Below are 21486 nucleotides of genomic sequence, written 5' to 3' on the forward strand. Positions count from 1 at the left end.
AAGAAAGGCATATTCCTCTCACAGAGGAGATATGTGTTGGACTTGCTCGGGGACACGGGGCTGCTTGGGTCAAAACCGTGTGATACGCCCATGGATCAAGGCGTGAAGTTACTGGCAGGAGAAGGGGAGCCGTTTGAAGATCCGGAGAGGTACAGGAGGTTAGTGGGAAAACCAAATTATCTCACAATTACCCGTACAGATATTGCATTTCCAGTGAGTGTGGTTAGTCAATTCATGAGTGCACCGACACAGACTCACTGGGAAGCGGCGGTTCGGATTGTGAAATACTTGAAAGGTGCTCCTGGAAAAGGGATCCTTTATGCTGATCACGGGTATATACGTGTTGAGGCGTTCTCCGATGCAGACTGGGCTGGTTCACCGGGTGATAGGAAGTCTATGACAGGCTATTGTGTGTTTGTAGGAGGCAATTTGGTCTCGTGGAAGAGTAAGAAGCAGAATGTGGTGTCACGCTCAAGTGCTGAATCGGAATACCGAGCTATGGCTCATGTGGCGAGCGAAATAGTCTGGGTGCGTAACATTCTAAAAGAAGTGGGTGTTGAAGTGAAGTTACCGATAGATTTGTGGTGTGATAACTGTGCTGCCATACACATCGCGAATAATCCGGTCTTTCACGAGCGGACGAAGCATATTGAAGTTGACTGCCATTTTGTACGGGAAAAAGTGGAGCAAGGACTCATATCACTTACACACGTTCGGAGCGGTGATCAACTGGCTGACATATTCACGAAAGGGTTGTGTAAAAATCGGGTTTCATATATATCTAACAAGTTGGGCATGTTTGATATCTATGCTTCAACTTGAGGGGGAGTGTTAGTAGGTTGTTAGAGGAAGTCTCCTAACTACCCATTTGAATTTTGAAATAAGTGGTTAGGAGTTTCCCTTTAGCTTGTATATAAGCATAGGCTTCCTGTACTCTATTGATTGAATTCATTATCGCACTACATATATACACTTCCTTCTTTAGAGTTCAACAACACCAAAGCTCTTCAAGGTCTCAAATTGTTGCTGTCAATTATTTCCATAAAAGGTGTATTTAACATCACAAAGCATGTAGAAACAAATACATTTCTCACCTTTTACGAGCCCAAGGAGAGAAGACGCCTTGCCTACATAGCCATGACAATGGAAAAAGTATTGGATTTCTTCCAACATCAAGTAACAGACCCTGTATTATACCCTTTCCACATTAAAACACACTACAATAGGTTGAGATATTTTATATAAATTGATAACTAAAGTCAGCATACAGTATAGGCAGCTTCAGCAAACGGATGAAAGAGAGCAGCCTCATGGATCCTTTCCTCAGGTACTGGTAGTGCCTCTTCACATAATTTAGAGGATGAACTATACCTATGCAATAAAGCTAGTCCTGAATATCAAAAAAAGATCATTTTGTTTACTTAACATAGTTAAGGAAAACTTGAAGAGTAAAACAGTGTAGAACTTAAACACTCATCACTCTTCTGTGAGTTCTAACACAAGAAGAAAACTATGCCAAACAAAAGGATTAAACACAATAATGCAACAAGTAATTATGAAAGTATATCATGAAATGTCTATGCAAAAGAGATTTTGAAATCCAGTCATTCATTATTCATCAACTACTCTATCACTTCCGCATTCCATGTCTACTGCAGTACTGCACTACTGGTACACTATTTTCAGCTTATAACATACATGGCAACACAGGTGGGCATTCAAATTGGAGGCAATAACTTGAAATATCTGTAATATTCAACGTCAACCATTTAAATTTCAAGAAATTGCATATTGACCTAAAGCACAGGAAGGAGTGAAGAACAATACAGCTATCTACACCTAACATTTTGACAGTAAATGCTGTATTAGAATGGAATTTTTCTAAACAAAGATGGGAAATTTTCAGTTGGTATGGGAATTCTAGATGTTACACACTTGAGTGCAATGCAGCAACCAATTGACTCATTATGACTAACAGTAGGGAGTGTTCATTTCCTATTTTCCACAAACTGAAGGCATGACATTTTCTGGTGAAATACCATACTTCATGTAAAGTCAAACCACCACAATACTTTTATTTAAGTTTAACTTAACTATAGGAAAAATATACAAATACTATGCAAGAGAAAGAGAATCACTTTGACCAATCATCATAACATAAGAGAAAAACGAATTACTCAACCAGGTCACGACTTGCCAAAAACATATTTCAGAGATAATTAGAATATTACTTTAGTAACACAAACCTGCCAAGAATTCCAAATGCCCAGTTCCCGAAACACGATAACTAACAAGATCACCCAAAAACTCGGCTACTGAGTAAACTTCATCTTCATCCATTGCAGTCCTAAGCTCATAAGAGAACAAAACAAATGAGAAAAGAGGGAACAATCTAAACATCAATCAAAACTGTGAAAACAGATGCAGAGACACCTACAAGTAATTGAACCGTCCTAGACAGCACAATGCTTCACGAATGCCATGATCAAATACTTCCCTATAGTGTGCCTTCCATGCATAGTCCTCTGTGGCATAGAAGGACCTCCATTTCAAAACATCTGATCCTGTGAAACATTGGACTGGGGCTACATAAATTACCATGGTAATGAAAAGGAGAACCATGTTTCGCTGCCACTTTTGACCAGTTAAGAAAAGCTCTGCAAGATGGAGTTGAAAATATTGTTATCTTTGGTGCTACAAGGATCAACATAAAATTTTCAGTAAAATAATTGGCAAATAACCTTCCACATGAGTTACAGTTGAGCAACATCTTGTAAGCATTAATACATTTATAAATTTAAAATAAAATTAAAAAAATTAAAAAAATAAATTAAAAAAAAAAAAAAAAAACACACACACACACACACACACATCAAAAATACTATATTCTTTCAAAAGTCCATGCAGGACCAGGTTTCATTCTCCTCAATAATAAATACTCAGAAAATAAGAACAAAATACACATGAAGCAATTCAAAACTAAGATTACCTAGAACACAACTAGTCGGTGGACCATCTTGATATATAAATTTCATGAGAATAAACAGAAAATAAGCTGCCCCGAGGAATTGCAGTGCGGTAATTACTGCAGCAAACCGACTCCACCATAACCATCTCCGGTATCTCCTCTTTAGTGTAACGTAATAATCAATCAGGAAACACAATTTAAAAGTCAAAATGATGATGATCAATGAATTCACTGAAAAATATTTGTTATATTAAGCCTTGCATCGAATCGATTGAAATGAAAAATTAATATTAAAGAGGGAAAAGTACCCGGCGTTCCTGGCGTATATTGGGATCGGAATTGGCATTCGGAGAGAGGATGGTGAGAGCGGAAGCCTTCTGGTTGACTCCAGTGCGAATCATTTGTAGAATTCTAGCGCAAGAGACCAACGCGATGGCGGAGATGGCCGCAATGTCGGCCCTCCCGCATGACGGAAGACTGGCCTCCGCCGCCATGACGACGGAGATTCCCAGGACAATGATCAGACCGTTGGATGCTCCAAGAAACCACGCCGACCATCGCACTCTCCTGATTTGAATTTGGATTTGAGCCATTTTACATTCAGATGTTTCTCTCTCCGTTGAAATATATAATAGCTTCCATTTTCTCTGGCTATCGTCTATCTCACCTTTTTTAAATATCTTTTTATTTGTTTACAATCTCACCCCTCCTCGAAATTACCGTTGTGGGGCTTTTTGAAATGGACAAATTTCACTTGGAAAAAAAAAACACATTTTACAAATTAGACAAAAATAATCAAAATTTATTTAGGAAAATCATTCTGATCAGACATCTCCTAAATAAGTTTTACTTCACTCTAAAATCAATTTTTAAAATTTTCATGAAAATTAAATGTCAAAAGTATTTCTCAAACACATTTAATAATATTATTTTTAATTACGTCGTATATAAAAATGTACTTTTCTTGTTCTACATGAAATGGATTTCAGAAATGTGTTTGTTATATTATATAGATTATTCATGCGAGAAGCTTTTTATAAATAAAAAAAAAATTAAAAATAGAAAATGTGTTTATTGTATTATATTAGTTACCCATAAAAGAAGCTTCTCATAAAAAATATTTTATCATGTAAATAGTTTCATTTTAAAACCAAACACATTTAGTATATGTATTTGGTTAAAATTTACAATATACTCTTTCACAATATTACTTTAGCAAAACAATTTCCGCAAATGCATCCAATCATGAAATAATTAAGGTGATGAAGGGAATGAGTTTACCCCTAAAATTCACAAAATTTATGTATCATGTAGAAATAATTATATGAGATTCAAGTGAATTTTGAAATATGTTTGAGCTCAAACTAAGACGTGCATTATTTTTTAAATTAATTTTGAAATCATTTTAATTTTTTTTCTTAAACACAAATAGTAATATAGATTAGGCACTGAAACTAGTACACTAGTTACTGACACGATACAAATTATATCCAACTTTAGTACTAGTTAATGTGATGGCATGGAAAGCTAATACATATCATTAATGATATAATTCGATCTCTTTTGTAAACAATGGCAACATCTAATGTCGTAATTAATTTGTTTCGTGAAAGTGCTTTACACATGTGGTCTCCAAGGTTCATCTTATTTTGAAAATTGGAGTATTTGAAAAATACTTTATCAGTCAAAGTTTAGCTTGTTTGACTGGTCAAACAGCTAATATAACCATGTAATTTCGTTTAACTTATTAATGTTAATAAGTTAAAAATGAAAAAAACTAATTTAAGTAGCTTATTGATATCATATTTTTGGCTTACATTAACTAGTTGATGCATTGTCTAGTCTCATGGCATAGACAACATGGACATCATACATTGTGTCTACAAACAATTGTTGTGTACTTCATAGTCTCTCATTTACATATCTTATCCATTATTTTGTGTGGCTACAAGAGGCTAGCTTGTTGTATCAGTAGTTTATTTGTACACATGTAAATATGACAACTATGTTTTCATGTCATCTTGACTAAGGTGTGTTACTAAAAGACTTTGAACTCCTTAAAAAAAAAAAAAAAACAAAAACAAAAACAAAACAAAAAAAAAAAAAAAAACAAAAAAAAAACTTTGAATTATTTGTGGTAAGTATCATAATAGAGTGTATATCTAATTAATCTAATCTAATCTAAAAACATAATAAGTCTCAATCTAAATTATATCATTGGTTTATATTAGTTTTTACCATTTACTTTTATACATTATGCTATAAGAGTTATATTATACAATTTTTTGGACAAAAAAAAAAAAAACCCTACTGTTATAACTTATTTTATCTTTTCCCATCTATTATGAGAAATAAGTTTTTTTTTTTGAAAGCTACTGACTCTATTACATTGTAGTATCTGTTCAAACATACTTTCTCAACCTATTGAAGCACAAAGAGTCAACAACGCCTCCACTGAGACTCGATCTCATGACTTCCCATATGGAAGAAGTCACTACATGCCATCTGAGCACAAGGTGCTTGGCAAATAAGTTTAATTTCATTATATTTTAATTAAATATTATCATAATTATATTTAATAATTTATCATATATAAAATTATATATTACATTAATAGTATTAATCATATCATAATTATTACTCAAATTATCAACTATATTTTTAGTACAATATGAATATGAATTCTACAACTATAAATTAAATAAATTAAATAAAAGAAAAAAAAATATATATATATACTAAATACTAGTATACATATATATTGTGAAATGTTTCATAAGGTAATTGTTGTCAATAACATTTATCATCCTCATACCTCATTACAAATGAAACAGTTTCATTGTACTATTGACTTGGCATCAACCTCAATAGTCTTTATTTTTTTGTGATTTTTAAAGTGCCAATTAAGATAAAGAAGAGGGAAAAAAAAAGGAGAAAAAAAGAAAAAGAAAAAAAATTGACAAAATTTTTAAAAAATAAAAGGGAGCCACCAACAGTCATTTCTCCAGAGTGGCCAACACACGTGCCCGTTGGGGCGCGCAATGCACTTCAAATACGTCTTCTGACATTTTTTTCTCCTGCAAAAATCAAGATCTTTGCACCAAAAAAGGTCTAATAAAAAATCAAACTTCCTATTTGTCAAAAAATCTCAACATCAGTTTTTACTTTTTACTACTACAAAAACTTGACCAAAAACACTAATGAAGATGCTTAAAGACTTCAACTTCTTAGTCTTGTACTTTGCCGTTAAATTGGAGTACATGTGAAAAAGACGAATTTAGATAGCTTACAAAAATCTTGTAGCTTTTAAAAGTTACCATTTGAATTTTTACTATATGTACTCTCAAATTCTACTCCCTCATTTTTACTCCCTGATGTGACAAACAATAATAGACTATTTCATCATGTAGATCCCAAGCAAAATGTCTACATTAAAAATTTGAGAATGGAAGTAAAATTTGAGAATGAAACTTGAGAGTCCACATAATAATTTTCTCATTTCTATTTTAGTAATTTAAATGAGCATAACCAAATACAGAAAGACAGCTCTTCAAATGTCAATTTAAGTAACAAAACCATATAATTTGAGATCAATATCATGAGTTATAATATAAATAAAGAACGCTACATAGGCAATACAAAATCAAATTTTTAACCCAAACTAAGTTAGAAGAACTACTAGGCCTGAAGGGATGGAAAGTTCACAACCTCATAGCTGACAAGGTGAAGAGAAGTTACAACCGTGTATAGCTGACAAGGTGAAATCTAATTTAAGCATATCTAACATGAAAGCCTATAAAACAGTTTATAAGATTCTACATAAATCTCACAAGTCAAAAGATAATAAACAATTGACCAAGACAATCAAGAGTCGCCAATCAAGAAGAGCTCCCTCGCAGACGATCCAGAAGCTGAAAATGAAATGAAATGAAACTAGTTACACAAGCTAAAAGAATATCACAACGGAAACCCCTTTGGTACCTTGACATAGCTATATCAGTACACAATCACAAAATGTTTTTAACTTTTCGCCGACTACAGCTCATATTTCAAAATATAGATCTTGTAGAAAATATCAGTTTACAATAATAACCTAACCCATTAAAACCGATAGAGAGAATAGCTCGCTTTGTACCTCAATAATAGCAAATTAGTTACTGTATTTGAGTCCCTAATTAGTAACACCAAGTACAACACAAAATGTGGTCCTTAGTAATCACCTAATGATGCAAATTCTATGTCCAGCCTACGGGAGTTATTAACTTGTAAAGGAAAACATGAAAACCCCAATGCGAGGGGTAATTCTGGGAAACAACATATAATATACTCTTCATCTCAGACCTGAGAAGAGAGGGGTAATCACTTTTCAGATCTCTTCTTCAAGATATGCCAGACACCACTGAAGCACATAGCTGACACACTCATCTCCATTCTTGTACATCATCAAGGTCCATGACCATGAGCTAAGAACAGAAATGTCTGTGGAGAAGGAGATCAAAAACATCTGATTGAACCTCAAGAAAATCAGAGAGGTATTGGATGATACAGAGAAGAGAAGCTTGAAGGAAAATGGCATCAAGGTCTGAGTCGAAATGCTCCAAGACTTCTACAACATGGACATTGTTCTCAACATCTGCCACACAAGAACTCAAAGAACGGCTGGAAAGGTCTGAGATCACAGCTTCAGAAATTCATAGAAAGGCAAGCTATAACTCTTTTTTTCCCTTATTTGTAATAAAAAGAATAAAATTAAATTTAACAGAATGAACAAGAGTCCACCAATATCAACATCAGATGCTTTATTGATTCCCGTGTGAAACTTCAGTGTGTTCCAGTTTCAATGAGTCTCGGCTGTTATGCTAAAGGAGACTTATAGTTCCCAGAAACTGCCCTAGTCCTATAAAATATATATCATCCAGTACATTTCCTAGAGCCTCATTACTTTAGTATTCAGAAATTATGCCCAATGGGTGGAGCATCCCCATCCTTAGCTGCCTCTTTTGCTTTAAATTTTATAGAATTATCTGCCAAAGGACCAAAAATAGTAGAACAGTAGAACCAATTCCAGATTTGAAGTTACAAGAAGTCAAGAGGAAGCTTTGGAACTAGTAAAACAGGGACCTGCACTCGGAACTTTTGCAATTGAAGGTTGGAATCCACTGGTTTGTTGTTGGAGGAAAGAAAACAAGTCATAACATTGGAATTTCCAATATTTTCAAGAAATAACGAAGTAACAACACTATGAAGAATGGTGTTGTGTATATAAGCAAAAAGGAAAAAGGAGGGCCAAATGGGCAATATTTGCTAATTACTAAGGACCACAATGCTGCATGACCAATTAGGTACTCAAATAACTATTTTGCTATACTCAAATAACCAATGAGGGATGAAAAATACTATTCTCCCAAACAATAACTAGGTTTGCTGACCATAATGAGGGCAAAAGTTAATCCAAATGGAGAGAATTATATTGCCACAATCGACTCTCCCTACAACCCCAAAACCTCATAATCAACCAGCCCCATTAACAAGAAAATGCCAACTACAATGAGTTTAATGTTTAAAGCATGGCATGAGGACAGGCTGAAAATTACACTAGTGGTCCTTCAACTTCATCTGTACATGCAGAAGAGAAAACAAAAACAGTACACAAAGCTCCCACAGCAAGCAAGATTTGTGTAAAGAATAAACTTTTTAAAATTATATATTTAAGTATTTTACTGAAAACACCAATAGAGCATGAAACAAGTACAAACGTTCACCAACTAAAAGAAGATATACTATTCATAAATCATAACTCAATTTTTTAAGGTAATGGCATAACAGGATTAGTGCTTGTTTTGTCCCTTGGAAGTTCTCTCAAGTGCTTTTCAGAGAAAGAAATAGGACACTATTTCATTTTCTAAAGAAGATAGATCTTTCTTTTGCTTGGTTATTAATTCATTTTTTGAAAATAAATAAGCAATTTCATTAACCTTCAAGCAAGGTTATCTAGGCGGACAAGCCGCCGACCGCCTAGTAGACTAGGCGATGAGTAATATATAATATATATAGTTATATACACTAAATTGTCTAAATATGCAATAATTTAAACATTCAAATCAAAGTCAAGAACCAACATCACACAATACTATGATACTAAATATCCAATGTCTCAATTCTCAAACTCCCAAGTCTTAAACATCCATTAATTCAATCCCGTGCCCTTCCCCACCATCGTCATCACTCTCAATTCCCTCATCTTCTTTATCATCATTTGGGAAAGAATCTTCATCATCTACTTCATCCCTCAAACCTCCCACTGATGAAGTATTGCGACACCTGGAATATTGTATAGGTGCACTCGTGCCTTCACCTGCATGAGCTCTTGTAGGAAGATTCTTCCCTCTAAATTGGCTGAAGCACCAAGCACTTCATCAACAAGACTCCAAGTAAGGTCACCGACATGAACATTATCATTATGATTACCATCCACCCATTCATTTTCCCATTGAAATTCTTCAAGAACTAATGGATTGAAGTTGGTTCCTTCTTCACACCGCTTTTGAAACCGACTAACAATCTTCCGGTTATACTTCACATAAACCAAATCATCAACCGTTTATGTTCTAATCGGTTTCTTCTCTTTGTGTGAATCGAAATCATAGAGAATAAAAAATAATTGGCAGTGTTGGTTACTTGGCACACTGCCAAGCATATAGAAAAAAGAAAAAAAAAAAAAGCAATTGTCAGTGTGGCACACTGCCACACTGCCAAGTAACCAACACTGCCAAGTAACCAAAAGAGAAGAAACCGATTAGAACATAAACGGTTGAATGAATTGGTTTATGTGAAGTATAACCGGAAGATTGTTAGTCGATTTCAAAAGCGGCGTGAAGAAGGAGCCAACTTCAATCCATTAGTTCTTGAAGAATTTCAATGGGAAAATGAATGGGTGGATGGTAATCATAATGATAATGTTCATGTCGGTGATGACCTTACTTGGAGTCTTGTTGATGAAGTGCTTGGTGCTTCAGCCAATTTGGAGGGAAGAAATCTTCCTACAAGAGCTCATGCAGGTAATGCAGGTGAAGGCACGAGTGCACCTATACAATATTCCCAGCATCGCAATACTTCATCAGTGGGAGGTTTGAGGGATGAAGTAGATGATGAAGATTCTTTCCCAAATGATGATGAAGATATTGATGATGATGATGAAGATGAGGGAATTGAGAGTGATGACGATGGTGGTGAAGGGCACGAGATTGAATTAATGGATGTTTAAGACTTGGGAGTTTGAGAATTGAGACATTGGATATTTAGTATCATAGTATTGTGTGATGTTGGTTCTTGACTTTGATTTGAATGTTTAAATTATTGCATATTTAGACAATTTAGTGTATATAACTATATATAACTACATACATACATACATATATATATATATATATATATATATATATATATATATATATTACTCATTGCCTAGTTGTTGCCTAGGCGGCCGCCTAGTCTAGGCGATCGGCGGCTTGTCGCCTAGAAAGTCCGCCTAGATAACCTTGAGATGAACAATTATGGAGACAAAGGATCACCTTGTTTGATCCCCCTACATAGGAAATAAGACCTATTTCATCTATCCTTTAAACAAAACATGATATTCCACAGTAGAAATAAGCTCCATACAAGAGAGAACCATTTGTCACAAAAACCCATCTTCAATAAGAGACTTCTAAGATAGTTCCACTCAACTCTATCATACACCTTGCTCATATCCAACTTGATGTCTCCATATCCCACCTTGCCTTTTTTTCCTATTCAGATAATGCTTAACCTCATATGCTATCATTATATCATTTGTAACTCGGCAGTCTAGAACAAATGCACTTTGGGCTTCTGAAATCAAATCATCCAGGTGAGGCTTTAATCTATTAGCTAGAACCTTAGCTGCTATTTTATGAGCTATCCAGCTTAGTATTTTCTGGAATCAAAACCAATTGAGTATGATTTACTCCCTCAAGCAAAGAACCATTTTGAATATGAGCCCACAATGTCCCAAAAGTGATGATAGAATCCTGGGTTTATCCCATCCCAATATGGAGATTTGTCAATATTCATATCGAAAAGAGCATTCCTAACTTCTTCCCTATCAACCCTTCTAAGAACTGAATTTTTCCCAGCCGTGATGGAGTTTTCGACACAGTCCAGAACATAAGAAAAATCGCCACAATTCAAATTGTAGATTTGTTGAAAATACTGCAGCATCAACGCACCCAGACCACTTTTATCAGTAACCCCAATTCCCATCAGTGTTCTTTAATTTCTCAATTTCATTGTTTCTTCTTCTACGATTCACAACGTTATGAAAGTACTTGGTATTTGAGTCTCCATTCCTTAGCCAGAATTCTTTTGCCCTGTCTCCACACGTATTTTGTTGTTCAAGCAGGTGAAGATAATCCTTCTGGGCTCCTCCGAAACAATGTACCCCATGAGAATCAGCTCTATTTTGAAAGCAGGTCATTCTATACTTACAAGTTTTGATTTTAGTCTGGAACTTTCTCATGAACTCCTTCCCCCATTGACCAATATCCTTGCCACACCAGTCAATGTGCGACCGTGCGTCAAGTACCTTTACCTCTAGACAAGTTCCAACTATGATGAACAATCTCTCAGCATTATTCTTCTTGAAGCTAATACTTCTCAAACTTGAACCTTTTTCAAACATTTATCCAAGTCAAAAGGAACTGGCCAGAGGACCAATGGTAAATGATTGCTGCATACAGCACACTTTACATACTTTTATACAGGGTGATTAAAATCATGTAAACAGAAAATTACTCAGCAGATAACCTGAAGTAGCATTGGCTTCTATTTCTTTTTGTCACTTCTGTACATTACAGACATAGTTATCACGGCGTTGCCTAGGCGACGCCTGGGGGGCTCGACTCGCCTGAAAGGGGCGAGTCGAGAAATGGCGTCGCCATGGCGTCCCATGCGACGCCATGGACGCAAATCCGACGCCGAACCCGCAAACCCGGCCCATTTTTGGTTTTTTATTTTTTTATTTTTTTTTTTAAGTTAAGTAACAAAAGGAAAAAACCCTAAATAAGAAATAGAAAGTGAGAGACTTCAGACTTAGTCAAAATTCAAAAACGAAGAAACTGCTGCGCTGCGACTCTGCGTCTCTGCGACCTTCACTGCGACTCCAACGCCGGACCTCCCTCCCTCCACTGCCGTCGCCCACTGCCGTTGCTTGACTTGCTTCCTGATTTCTTCTTTCTTCTTCGACAGTCGACTGACTCACTTCGTCGAGCATTTTTCTTCTTTTTTTTTGTTTGTTTTCTCTTTGTTTTGCATTTGTAGTGGCTTTATATGGCTTTATATACCAAACAAATGAGTCAAATGACTTTGTTTGGTATTTAAGCCTTATGGCCACGTGGGGGCAGTGAGCAGAGGCAGTGCTCACTGCCTGCCACTTGGTCACTACTTTATTTTTTTTTTTTAATTTTTTTTTAAAAATTGTACATTGTTTCATGATTGGACAGTAGGATTACACTCAATTATGGATGCAAATTCGGAAAATGAAAGCTATGATCCATCTACCGACCCTAAGAGGAAAGCTAAATCAAATGATCCGGGATGGAAGTATGGTTTTTGGCCGGACTTGGCAAACAAAGATTTAGTCGAATGTTCACTTTGCCACAAACAAATGCATTTGGGAATCAAAAGACTAAAACAACACTTGGCGGCGGGTTACGGAGATGTTGCTAAATGCCCCAAAACAACTACGGAGATTATGAGGGAAATGCAACAATATATGCAAGGCACATCAAGAATGAAGAGATCAAGGGTGGTCTTGGATGATAATGTGGATGATGATGTGCAAGAATTGGCAAGGGAAGAAACACAACCATCTTCTAACGATTCCGTTACTTATCCAAGTTCCGGGACGGCTAGTAAGAGAAAACAAACCATGTTGAGATTTGCCGAACCGCAACCGAGAGTAGGAAAACAAACTCAATCCGTTGCATCACTACTTAGAAAGACCCCTGAAGAAGTAGTTGATGAGAGGCATTCTAAGGGTCCTACTCAAAGAACAATGGAGGCTTGTACGAAGAGTAAGGAAGAAACAAAGAGGACAATGCTACATATAGCAGATTTTTTTTATGAGAATGGCATACCATTTAATGCGGCTAATTCAAGAAGCTTTGAAGTAATGGTTGAATCAATTGGACAATGGGGGCCGGGATTGAAGCCTCCTAGCTTTCATGAGTTACGAGTACCCCTCCTTTTGGACTCAAAGGAAGCGACTGATAAGTTGAAAGAAAGACATAGAGTTTCTTGGAAGCAATACGGGTGCACACTCATGTCTGATGGGTGGACCGATAGGAGAGGTAGACATTTGATTAATTTTCTTGTGAATAGTCCCGAGGGGACTTTTTTCTTGGAGTCGGTTGATGCATCGAGTGAATCACACGATGCAAGAATGTTAGCTGGATTGTTGGAGCAAAAAGTTGTAGAGGTTGGGAAAGAAAATGTCGTTCAAATAGTGACCGACAATGGAGCAAACTATAAAGCCGCGGGCAAACTGTTGGAGGAGAGGATTCGGACATTATTTTGGACTCCTTGTGCAGCACACTGTCTTGACCTCATGCTAGAGGACATTGGGAAGATGACGGAGTTCAAGTCCAAGATTGCAAGTGGTAGAAATATTACCACTTTTATTTATAGACATGGGCGAATCCTTAGTGCCATGAGAGAGCATACGGGTGGGCAAGATCTTGTAAGAGCTGGAGCTACTCGATTCGCCATAGCATTCCTCACTTTACAGAGTTTGTACAAGCACAGAAATGCATTGAGAGCTCTATTTGTTAGTGAGGATTGGGTTCGCTCAAAATTATCCAACACCGAAGCGGGTAAAAAGGTGTGTGAGATCGTGTTGTCGACGAGATTTTGGACTGCGGTTGAGGATTGCTTGAGGGCATCACATCCCATTCTGATTGTGTTGAGGATCGTTGATGCTGATAGTACTCCAGCTATGCCCGAGCTTACGATGGCTATGTTGACTGCTAAGAAAAAGCTCAATGAATCATTTGCAAGCAAGCCAAGGCTATTGGGAAAGTTGATGGCTATTGTAGAACGAAGATGGGATGATCAGATGGGAGTGGATTTGTATGGAGCCGCCTTATTTTTAAATCCCTCTAAATACTTTGACCTTAAGGCGACGGATACTACATGTGCTCGTAAGCAACGAGCCATGTTCAATGCAATCCTTCATAAGATGATTGACGATGATGACTTGCAAGTGAAGATCAGCAATCAAGCAGATAACTTCGATAATATGAGGAATGACTTTGGAATGCCATTAGCAGTCAAGCAACAAAAAGCAAAGACTCCTCGTAAGTAATACTATCATACTAAGTAAATAACTACTAAGACACTAAGTACAAAGTATATTAAATATTATAAATCTTAAACTTATTTTGTAGTTGATTGGTGGAATGCTTTTGGTGGACTTAGCATTGAGCTTCAAACACTAGCAATGCGCATCACAAGCCTTTGTTGTTCATCTTCCGGTTGTGAGCGCAATTGGAGCACATTTGAATTTGTGAGTATAGTTTTCCTAATTAGTAAAACAGTAAATAGTATTGTAGAAATTATAATTTATCTCAAATTTTAATACAAGAATTTTAAACTTGTTTTTGTTTCTACTTTTACTTTTTTAGATCCATACAAAGAAAAGAAACCGCTTAGAGCATAAAAGATTGAACGACTTGGTCTATGTTCAATACAATCGCAAAATTGCAAGTAGGTTTCAAAAGATGCGTGAACAAGGCTCTAACTTTAATCCATTGGTCTTAGAAGAGTTCCAATGGGACAATGAATGGATTAATGGTGGTGAATCTAGTGATGATGTTCATCCCGGGGGTGATCTTTCATGGAGGCTTGTTGATGAAGCAAGTGGTGCATCATACAATCTTGAGGGCTCTCATCTTTCTACAAGAGCTCACGCGGGGGAAGGTTCACGTGCACAAATGTTGAGCTATTCACGACGCCGCAATGCTTCTACTAGTACTCCTTCTAGTTCTAGGATAGATGAGGAAGAACAAAATGAAGAAGAGCATTTTCCTAATGATGATGAAGACATTGAAGATGAGGATGATGTTCAAGATGATGATGAAGTGGGAAATGAAGATAATAATGATGGCAATGGGAGAGAAACAAATATTGATGACTTCTTGATGTACCTTTGAGACTTTGAACTTGGATATTGTTGTCTTGTTGATTATTCTAGTATTCTACTTGTGTAGTTGTGTTACTTGTGTGTTATGTAGTTGGTAACTTGGTACCTTAATATGTTGAATGCTTGAATACTTGAATATGTTTAATTGTTTAGAGTTTAGACTTTAGCATGTTTAAACTTTAGAATTTTAGATATATATTAATATATATATAATTATATATAATATATATAATTATATATATATTGTTCTTCCTAACTTGTCGCCTAGGCGTCGCCTAGTCGCCTAGGCGACAAGTCGGTCGGGAGGCGCCGCGACTTAACAGGGCGCCGTGATAACTATGATTACAGATTTGGCAATTTGAGTTTTTAGCAGGTAGGGTTTGTAGAAAATCTATTTCTTGTAAGACCTGAAATTGGAACTTTAGCAGGTCAGTCTTGAAGTAAACCTGCTTTACTTTTCCAGTTCATATCATCACTTACATCATAGATAATGTAATTTTGAATTTAGCATGTCAGGCTTAAACCGATTCACCAATCTTGATCTGACATGGTAAGGCATCCAATGAGACCTAAATGGTCTTCACTTTAATGGAGACCAAATAACATTCCTTCCATTTCACACTCCCATTATACAAACACCAAAAGAAATCTCACTCACTCTAGCTTTTCCCATTCACTACCTTGATTTGGATAAAATTGACTACTACTTCATAAAACTTTTCTTTCTGCCTTCCAATAATCTGTCATGTTTGGGAAGTAAACACTCTCTTAAAAACATCTTTTCCAGTAATTTTCCACATATGCAGTTAGTATCCAAACCTTATCTGATAAAAGTAGTGTCCAATACAGTGACTAGAAAATTAGAACTTACATTAACAGTTTAGAAAACCTTTCAACTAACAGAGGTTAGGGAAAAAAAAATCTTCAGCTTATAAATCTAAATCAATGATGTAGTTAATTGGAGTCCATGGATTTGAAAGAGAAAGATGGACATGGCTTGTTTATATCGATCATTCTTAAAGAAATGAGTTCTTGCAGATAAATTTAGGGCAACATGGAAAAGCAATAGCTTAGAAATTGCAAAAGGTAACATAGATCACTGCAATTAAACTGGACCTGTTTTGCAAATGGAAATATGTACCTAATGCCCTGGGTATGCTTTCACTGGTTGAGACTGCCTTAAATGATCCAAGATATACTATAGCACATTTACTGATCAAATGTAGGAAGATAAAAGCACACTTACCAGGGTAGGGTATCTTAGTATCCATCCAATGACAGGAATCTGATAAAGAAAAACCTTGACAGATGGCCAAAAACCACTGCATGAAACATATCAAAGAAACAAGAATTTAGTAACATCACATGGGAAAAGGAATTAAAGGATAAAATGAAAAGGGGACATCATAGATCATTTGTAAATGTATAAAATCAGGAGCTCACCCAAAGAGAACAATGCAGCCATATATTTCCATAATTATACCCAAGATTGGCCAACGAACAAATATTAAGAAGATTCCAAGAAGAATTGAAGCTGAGCCCTATATTGATGCGGACAATTAAATATTTAGCACCATTTACTGGAAACTGCTTAACACTCCAAACCTTACACAGGAATCAATTTACAAATGATAATAATACCAACACAATATGGAGGAATAAGCCATAAACAAAGAGTCAACAAAGAAAGAAGGACATAAACTGAGGACTAGAAAATTGTGAAGATTAGGACAGAAGACCCCGGGATGACATGCATCAATGCTAATAAGTCAACGAAGTATACTCAGACACAATACTGGAGGAATAGATCATAAGCAGAGAGTCTAAGAAAGTAGGGCATAAACTGAGAGCTAGAAAAATTGTGAAGATTAGTAAGCCAGAAGATTCAGGGATGACAAGCATCCAAGATTCAGCCACAAGATAGCCAACAAAGATTGAACTTAGGAGTCTTGAAGGTAAGAGATTTTGCAGAAGCAGGAATCAGGAACTAGTAGTTCACAATTGTGTATCAGCCTTAAAGAGGAAAGACATTTAGAGTTTCCATCAAAGAAAAGTATACAAGATATGTCATTTCAGCTGCAGTGTGCCAGGAATATTAGCCATAAGAAACTTCCAGCAGTATATAATATTTGCCAGTAAGTTCCCAATTGCTATAATAAAGCATTTGCCCACTACTGCAAAAATCCTACAATCTAGTACATGACCTTTTTTCAGGATCTTATATGTTTCAACCCCTTTGTACCTTGTAGTTCATTCTATTAGTGAAAATTTGCAGAGTAGACCTCCAACCCAATAAAAGGGATACACCAGCCAACCATAATATCTAATGACAAAGGCGGGAAGTAAACATTAGTTCTGCTAAAGTCAAAAGATAATTATAAACAGAAAGATCATTGAAATTCTTACATTACCCAGAGCAAGCAAACCTCTGTCAAAAAAGAGAATGATGGCAAGGAATGTGAACAGGATACCAAAACCAATAAGACCTAACCCAATCTCTGCAAGGATCAATTCAATTTGGTCAATATCAAATGCTCAAAAAGGATAAATGGACATTATGTAGAAAAGTGTAGTAAGTAACACATGGATTAGAAAATGATGGTTTTAACTCCACAAGAAATAGAATAATAGATAACCTTCCATAAGTATCTCTTCCAATTTCCCAGCTATTGTGAGAATCATAACTGATGATTTTACATTTTGAGCATTCTGAAGGAGAGATACATATCATGAAAGAAAAAAAGCAATGATAACCCCCTGTGGCCATCCCCAAAAAAGAAAACCATGAACCTTTTCCATTTCAACAGTTTAGTGCAAGTGCATCTGTTGATTAATGTTAGAGAGTACTGGAGATAATGTTAGATCAGAAAAGTTCTTATGTTTGTTGTTCAACATCCTTGATAGGATACGTTTTTATGCTGAATGGAAATAGATGCAATGTGAGAATAGCATGGACATTACGGGAAGGCATACCCTGGTTGCTGAATAGCAACATTTGGAAAGGGCCCAGTTTTTCCCTTTTAGATCTTTATAGTGCTTTTTCTCTGGAAAAATACGGTAACATGGATTTGGGTAGAATTTTACAGCATGGGAAGGGGAAGCAATAGGAAGTGATAGTTCTGATGTGCAAGTTTCAGTTAAGATTTGCAACTGAATTTCCATGGAAGAAGCAGACTGCTGAAGAAAATAATATTGCTACAAGCACATTGAAGTGAACTGTCATTTTGTATGAGAGAAGATTCAGCAAGGATACTTTCTACTTCACACATATGGAGTGGAGAGCAACTAGCAAATTTGTTTACAATTGAACAGGTTTGTGTCTATTTGTAACAGCTACATATGATCAATATCTATGCTCTAGTTTGAGGGGAATGTTAGAGATACTCAAAGGAGGTCAAGTTGTTACCTCTTTATCCTCACTTCCATTCAAAATTTTGTTGTTTTGTCTTTTAAATGTATATATGTGTGTAAATAGCCTTAGTGAAATCATTAGAAATACAAGTTTTCCCTTTCAAATGTAAGAAATAAGTTGCAAACATGACTTGCAATGCAAATATGTGATAGTGTTAAATATAGTACACTGTAGTCTGTACTTACTTTTTTGCTCATCTATTTCATATGCCATGTTGTTGATCCTGCAGGTCCACGGTTAAAACCAGCCAAGCAACACCTCCCTACAAACTGCAAGAACTACTTAGCATAAAATGAGTAGCATTTAAGAAGTTATGTATAATAAAGTGTCATCCATTGAATTGTAATATATGACCTGTATGTGCATCCTTAGAAGAATGTTATACATTCCTCACAAAGTTGAATATCGGAATATATACATTCTTAGAGGAAAATAAAATTCCCATTGAAAAAAAAAAAAAAAAAAAAAAAAAAAAAAAAAAAAAACCAACAACAACAACAACAAGAGGAATTGAAGCCATTTTCCCATTGTTGAAAAGACCATTTCATGTGAAAAGTAGTGTAATTATGCCAAATTTATAGAACTTACACTGTTGTTCTGCATACTATGTTTAAAATAATACAATAAGTTCTTCCAGAAACAGGTAAATTTTTGAAGTATTGCTCAGTAACGATTAGGCATTTTTCATCAAAAGAAAAAGAAACTCAATTATTAATAACTACCAAAAACCTCACATTCTCATTCTCGGGAGCAACTCGCTAAAGCAAGGTTAGTGACATTTTTAACTTTTGCGAAAATAGAAATAATACATTTAGCGCGAGCATTAAAGGAAATTACCAGTCTGACGCCGGTGGAATGATCCGATTTTCGCTAGAATTCTGGAAGGCAATCTTCAAATCACAATCGAAGAAGTTTCACGCGGCGGGGAGTGGGGGTTGATGGCGAGCAGATGAGAGGAAGACGCTAGTGAGGGTATAAGGCTGTGGTCAAGTGGCGGTGCTCGCCAGGGTCAACCTGGACAGATAAAACAACCGCTCAGGATGTGCATCGGTCGTCGGGCAATGGCATGACCAGCGCATGTGGTGTCAATGACCGCACTAGGAGTTTAGGGAACATTTACTTCTTTTTTTTTTTTTTTGAGAAGCATAATATATTAAATACGATCCAAAGACAAGATATTAAAGATAAAAGGAAGGAGGATTCAAGAACCACTCCGAACAATTAGGTGGACTGCTTAGCTACCGCGTGAGTTGCCTGATTTGCTGATCGTTTAGCAAAAATAGCAAATGCATGATAAAAAGTACTCAAATGGTGTTTAATGTCATTGACAATTAAATGGAAAGAAGAATCTCCGTTCGCATGTTTCAAACTTTGTACCACCTTTAGAGGGTCAGTTTCAATTTTTATGTTGTCCATATTCATGCTCTTGATCCAACTTAAAGCTTCACGGATTGCAACAGCCTTTGCTTCAATTGGCGTAAAGTTTCCTCTCCATTGGACGCCTCTAGCAGCAACAAAGTCACCTTCTGCATCTCTAATTATACTGCCGAACCCCATGGTATTATTGTTATTGTCGATCGTTGCGTCAACATTCATCTTGAGGGTGTTTTGCCGTGGTTTCTCCCATATGATAAAAGCCTACTGTTGAATCTTCTCTGTGCTCGGAAATGATGCATTGAGCCATTCATTTAGAAAAGTTATAGTCTTAGTCAGCATCGCTACAACAAACATAGGATTCCTTGCATTCCAAACCTTTTCGTGCTTCCACAATTCCCAGCAGGTTGTGACAAATATTTTGGTTTATTTATTTTGGTACAATCCGCAGGCTGCAGTGGAGGGAAGTATCCACGTTGCACAGCTTGACAGATGGATCCTTCATTCTCATAAAAGAGATCAATATAAAAGCTACGTAAGTGGTTTATAATCTCAGATTCATCGGGAATCCATTCCCTAGAGGTGGATCTAATCCCTCTGATTGTGGAAGCTAGTTTCCTCAAAGTAGTAGCCGCATGGTAATAATGTGTGTTGCAGTCGCCAGATACAAGCCACTCCTCTCGTGACCTTTGAAACCAGATGAACTCTTCTTGATAGAGAATGTCTTTGAGCTCACGACGTAATTTGCGATCAAGTTTTATAAGATCCGGCCTGTAATAGTTCGCTAGACTACGTTGAACGCCGCTGGTCCTAGCCAAGACACGCCTTTTCCTATGAAATATATTGCCAAATGTGTGCTTGTTCCATACATCCAACTCCTCTACTAGGTGAGTAATGTTGGCTTCTAAATCATCGTCAGGCCTCCAATTCCGATGAATGCATGCCTGGAAGTCAGGATGGGTACACCAAGCTGCATTGAATCTAAATCATTTGCTAAAGTTACCTTGCGCAGGTTTCGTCAGTCGCACAAGTAAGGGAATGTGGTCTGAATTCACCATGAGAAGGTGTAGTACTTCTGCCTCCAGGAAATTTATCCTCTAATCGGGTTGCAAAGTGCCCGATCGAGCCTTGCACCTTTGAATGGGGTGGTCAGTCCTTGCATCCATGTAAATTTGGGGTCGGAGTAACCAATATCCATCATTCTTTCTCGAAATACCCATTCCTATAAATATGCACAAAAGGAAAAGAAAATATATCAGTGCTGCTAGTTTCTTCCTGGCATAAAACAGAGTTGTAATCCCCATAGATAACTATGGTTCGGGGACTTGGAATTTCTGTTGGGAGAGGTCTAAGAACAAATTTCTCCTAAGTGCATGGTTGGGGCTCCCATACACAATAGACAAAACCCAAGGTTCATTATCTTCCATGCTAACTTTCAAAACTACAAATGCGGATGTGTATGGATGACCTCAATCTGAATTGAGTCTTTCCATAACACCCAAATTCCCCCTG

General features: G+C 36.4%; 2 protein-coding genes and 2 long non-coding RNA genes across 12 annotated transcripts in view; 2 read left to right on the forward strand and 2 right to left on the reverse strand.

Moving 5' to 3' along the window:
* LOC109167911 (sn1-specific diacylglycerol lipase beta) overlaps positions 1–3640 on the reverse strand; it is a 40352-nt gene extending 36712 nt beyond the window's left edge. For all 3 annotated transcript variants that reach the window (XM_019316978.1, XM_019316977.1, XM_019316976.1), the window contains exons 1-6: positions 3277–3640; positions 2990–3128; positions 2438–2657; positions 2247–2347; positions 1269–1390; positions 1095–1186 (exon numbers count right to left, since the gene is read on the reverse strand). In XM_019316978.1, coding sequence (XP_019172523.1) covers positions 1095–1186; positions 1269–1390; positions 2247–2347; positions 2438–2657; positions 2990–3128; positions 3277–3561 — 959 coding nt within the window. In that variant the 5' untranslated portion in view covers positions 3562–3640. The remainder of the gene's footprint in view (positions 1–1094; positions 1187–1268; positions 1391–2246; positions 2348–2437; positions 2658–2989; positions 3129–3276) is intronic.
* LOC109167916 lies at positions 207–17429 on the forward strand. The gene is made up of 3 exons (XR_002051940.1): positions 207–217; positions 13438–13444; positions 17350–17429. It is a non-coding gene; the product is annotated as an uncharacterized LOC109167916 (long non-coding RNA).
* LOC109167912 (vesicle transport protein GOT1) lies at positions 6600–19698 on the reverse strand. 7 transcript variants are annotated; one of them, XM_019316985.1, is made up of 7 exons: positions 19438–19697; positions 18782–18862; positions 17595–17686; positions 17431–17511; positions 16632–16729; positions 16435–16510; positions 6600–6879 (listed from the first exon to the last, which is right to left on the reverse strand). In XM_019316985.1, exons 2-7 carry the CDS (start codon positions 18795–18797, stop codon positions 6847–6849), a joined length of 396 nt encoding a protein of 131 aa, XP_019172530.1. In that variant the 5' UTR covers positions 18798–18862; positions 19438–19697; the 3' UTR covers positions 6600–6846. The 7 variants fall into 7 exon arrangements, with proteins under 7 accessions (XP_019172530.1, XP_019172529.1, XP_019172526.1 ...); XM_019316984.1 differs by having other exon boundaries at positions 18782–18869; XM_019316981.1 differs by having other exon boundaries at positions 18786–18862; positions 19438–19696.
* LOC109167913 lies at positions 14324–14775 on the forward strand. Its single transcript, XR_002051938.1, has 3 exons — positions 14324–14343; positions 14434–14552; positions 14671–14775. It is a non-coding gene; the product is annotated as an uncharacterized LOC109167913 (long non-coding RNA).
* Positions 19699–21486: the final 1788 nt, after the last annotated feature.

Source organism: Ipomoea nil, unplaced genomic scaffold (genome assembly GCF_001879475.1).
Source record: "Ipomoea nil cultivar Tokyo-kokei standard unplaced genomic scaffold, Asagao_1.1 scaffold3170, whole genome shotgun sequence".
NCBI lineage: Eukaryota > Viridiplantae > Streptophyta > Magnoliopsida > Solanales > Convolvulaceae > Ipomoea > Ipomoea nil.